The sequence below is a fragment of the Camellia sinensis genome, chromosome 1 (assembly GCF_055761805.1).
Source record: "Camellia sinensis isolate YWXY chromosome 1, ASM5576180v1, whole genome shotgun sequence".
Classification (NCBI taxonomy): Eukaryota; Viridiplantae; Streptophyta; class Magnoliopsida; order Ericales; family Theaceae; genus Camellia; species Camellia sinensis.
In genome coordinates, this window is record NC_138961.1 from 121,641,765 (window position 1) to 121,645,823 (window position 4,059).

The 4,059-nt window shown below is 37.7% G+C and overlaps 1 protein-coding gene across 1 annotated transcript; it reads right to left on the bottom strand.

Annotated features, from left to right (window-relative positions):
* Positions 1 to 218: 218 nt before the first annotated feature.
* Positions 219 to 1,145, bottom strand: LOC145819572 (uncharacterized). The gene has a single exon (XM_082913535.1). It carries the CDS (start codon positions 1,143 to 1,145, stop codon positions 219 to 221), a length of 927 nt encoding a protein of 308 aa, XP_082769661.1.
* Between the last annotated feature and the right edge of the window lie 2,914 nt (positions 1,146 to 4,059).

Sequence of the window (4,059 nt, forward strand, 5' to 3'; positions counted from 1 at the left end):
GCAGTTTTGGGTATATTTTCTCCTTTGACATGAAGTTGGTAATATCCCGACCTAAGGTCAATTTTGGAAAAACATTTTGAACCTCTTAATTGATCGAACAAGTCATCAATTCTGGGTAAGGGATATCGATTTTTAATGGTGACTCAATTTAGTTGTCGATAATCGATGCATAATCTTAAGGTTCCATCCTTCTTCTTCACGAATAATGCTGGCGCTCCTCAAGGAGACGTACTTGGTCTGATGAACTTTTTATTCAACAGTTCTTGCAATTGCTCCTTCAATTCTCGAAGTTTAGCTAGCGCCATACGATGTGGTGCTATTGAAATTGGTGAAGTCCCAGGTTGAAGCTCAATCGTGAATTCTATGTCTCGTTTTGGGGGTAATCCCGGTAATTCATCAGGGAAAACGTCAGTGTACTCGCACGCCACATGGGGTAACCCTGGATCCTTTCGATTTTCGTCTTCCAAAATTAAGCTTGCCAACCATCCAGTTAGTTGATCATGCCACCGTGACTTGCGACACGTTGGAGTTAGAGAATCTTGCCTATCTCCTTTAAATTGAACTTTCGTGCCGTTAAGGGAGGATGTTGTCACTGTCTTACGGTAACAATCAATAATGGCTTGATGAACTGACAACCAGTCCATTCCTCGGATGACGTCAAAATCAGACATATCCATAACTCTTAGATCACAGATCAAATATGAACCGGAGATTTCTAGCTCACAAGATTTACATACTAGATTTACTCGGGTTTGGCTCCCTAAGGGTGAAGCGACACTCATAGCTATCTCTAACGTTTCTAGTTCCAAACCCAAACTTGACACACATGCAGAGGATATAAAATAATGTGAGGCTCCAGAATCAAACAATACTTTAACCCAAGAATTCATAAGGATTAACATACCTTGAATTACTGATGGGTTATCAACATCTTCTTCTTCTTGGAGAGCATACATTCTCCCTACTGCCTGTTGGTTAGTCCCCTCTGGTTTCTTTCTATTTCCAGCTTCTTGTGGTTGTGTTCTTGGTCGGCTTGCATTCCTAGAGGCTTGTGGCTGCCCCTTGTTGGTCTGAGTATTTTGAGTAGGCTTAGAACCTTGCCCTGGTTGGCATTTGTTGTGTTGTTGTGCCCCTCGCTGATCCATAAAATACTCCCCACCTTGAGGACACTCACTTCGACGATGCCCCTATTGACCACATCTGAAACATTTTCCTTTCCATTAATTTACAAAGTTTCCTCCTTGCTGGTTTCCTCAATTCTGCCTTTGTTGCTGCTGCATCCCTCTGGCATAAGGTCTTGGTGCAGGATGGTTTTTGGTGTTGCGGACTAGACCTCCTCCGCATGGTTGGTTGTTGTTCCTTGATCGTTGATTCCGAGTGCGTTCGGAATATGCTAATTCTCGTTCCACTATTAAAGCTCGATCCACCATTTGAGCATAGGTGGAAAGTTGCACTACGATCAATCTTCCTCTAATGTCTGTGTCCAAACCCCATTCAAATCGCCTAACCTTATCCTCTTCATTTGCTACTATGGCTAAAGCGTACCGTGAAAGAGCTTCAAAACGGTTCGCATATTGAGTGACCTTACATTTTTCCTTGTTTCAGTTGGAGGAACTCTTGAATCATTTCTTGTCTTAGCGAGTTAGGAAAATACTTTTCCATGAATAGGTCTTTGAATTGTCTCCAAGTTAATGTCTCTACTTGTCGAGTAGTTTTGATCATTTCCCACCAATGATCTGCTTCCCCTTTCATTTGAAATGCTGCCATGGTCACTCTATCTTGTTCATTTCGGATGTCGGAAGTATCTAACAACTTCTTAATTTGTCTTAACCAAGCTTTAGCTTCATGGGGTTTTGATCCACCAAGGAATTTGTGGGGATGTAGCTTTTCAAATTTTGCTATCATTTCCGATTTGTTTTGTTCTTGATTTCGGGGTGGTATATTGCCTACCCTATCAGCAATCGCGCATATAATTCGAGTGACATCGCCATCTGACACTCCATCACCACTACCGTTGTTATTATTTATTGTTCGTCCAGCCATTCTGCATGATGAGATTTTTAGTAATTTGTGATTTATTCATTTATTTATTTGTTATTATTATATGTTATTATATTTACATGCAAGGATAGTAAATAATAATAATAATAATAAAAAACTTCATTAATTAGACTAGATAAGCTACAACCAGCAAAATAAAAATAAAACAAAAAAAAAAATTAAAAATACTACGGGCAAAAGATAGCCCCTACCGTCCCAGGTTAATTCTTACATCAACAATTCTAAACTAGGCAATTTTACATGCAAGCAAACAAAACAATCGATTAGCCTAGTTTGACATCCCCTCAAGGCCTCATAATAGCCAAGGAAAGTCTCTCCTCACTAGGGCTTCCGGCTCCCATGTGGCTGGAAAAGCCCCATGAATCGCCACAGCACCCTCACGAAGACAGTCGTTCCCTGCACACAATGCCCTAGCAGCTGCACCGGCTCCTCCCGGTAGATCCTTCAGTCCTTGAAGTCCACTGAACTATCTCTCTTCACAATTTTTCTTGGGTCGGGCATGGTATACTGAAGGCTCCAAATGTCAAAAAGGTTCCCACCCTATTGGTGAAACCATCCGGGAAGGGGCCTAGTTGATATAACCAGGCAGTTTCTTGTCTTAGCATTTGGACAGGTCTGATATAGGCGCCTACCCAACTCTCAGCTTTCCAAGCACAACCTCCTAGGGGATAAATTCTAACATATACAAAAGAACCAATCTGCAACCCATTTCGCACATCCCAACTCTCAAACACGGCTCCTACATCTCTAGTGCTCTCCTCGGTATTGCCTTCTATAGACTCCTCTTCAGTGTCTGACTCAACCACAATAACCTCCAGGGGGTTGTATACTGGTACAACCTCTTCGGGCTCAGGTTCAGGGTCAAGCTTAGGCTCAGATTCATAGTCTTCTATAGGCATCTCCACTTCTTCGCTTGGGTCAGATTCTATGTCATAGTTTCCCACCGAATTTTCCTCGTTAGAGTTAATGGTTGATGACCCTGGCATGCTACAATTAAAAAGGTTCTAACTTAGTTAAGTCACCAAAAATTACAAATTAACGTAAGGTTTTCTTAAACGTAAAAATAATAAATTACTATCCATGGCCCAAAGGTTCAAACCTAGGCTCTGATACCAAACTGTGACGCACCAAATTTTTTTTTTGGAACATCATAAAATTTAAATAAAAATAACTTGCTAGATAAAATTTTAACTACTAATTAGGGAATTTTAAACTCTTACATAGTCAAAGTCCAACAACAAAATAAAAAAAAACTCCTAACATAAAACATTATACATGTCACACAATAATAATTCAATGTACAAAATTTAATAGACAATTAATTTAAACAATGCTATGAACATAATAACTTGGATACAAGAAATAAACCATAATCACACACATGCACAAATTTTTGATTTAGAAAATTAGACTAGCACAATATTAAATAAATCACAACACACCCATATATGAATTACTAATTTATAATAGTTGATAGATTAGACCAACACAATATTGAAGTGATGATTTTATCTTGTCCACAAAATTCCAGATTGTAACTTAGGTATTAAAAATTATAAATAAGTTATTTACACAATCCTAAAATTCGTGCAATTGAACAGAATACTCAATAGGGATGTTTAGGTCATTTTTCAGAAAGAATTTCAAAAAAAGAAGATGTAAATAATCCTATAAAATTTTCAGCAATTTCTATGACACAGATTTGTCACATTTCCTTAAATTAATTTCATGCTTAAATTTATAGATCAAATCCATAATCTAAAAATTAATTATGAAACTAGAATTCTCAAATTTCATCTTTTAGTTAGAAATTACCAGATTTGGCTTAGTATAGAATTTTTAATAAATTTTCAAATATATAGTAAAATCTATCTCACAGTTTCAGATTCAATTAAAAATTTGTATAAATTCGTAAAAACCTCAAAATTTGTTTCCAAAATTCCTGGATGAACTAGACATCATTCTCAACAACTTTGTAGAAGAAATCATCTCCAAGTT

What these genes read in the sequence shown, in the direction of transcription:
- LOC145819572 (XM_082913535.1), bottom strand. Translation starts at nt 1,145, where the DNA reads ATGGATCAGCGAGGGGCACAACAACACAACAAATGCCAACCAGGGCAA.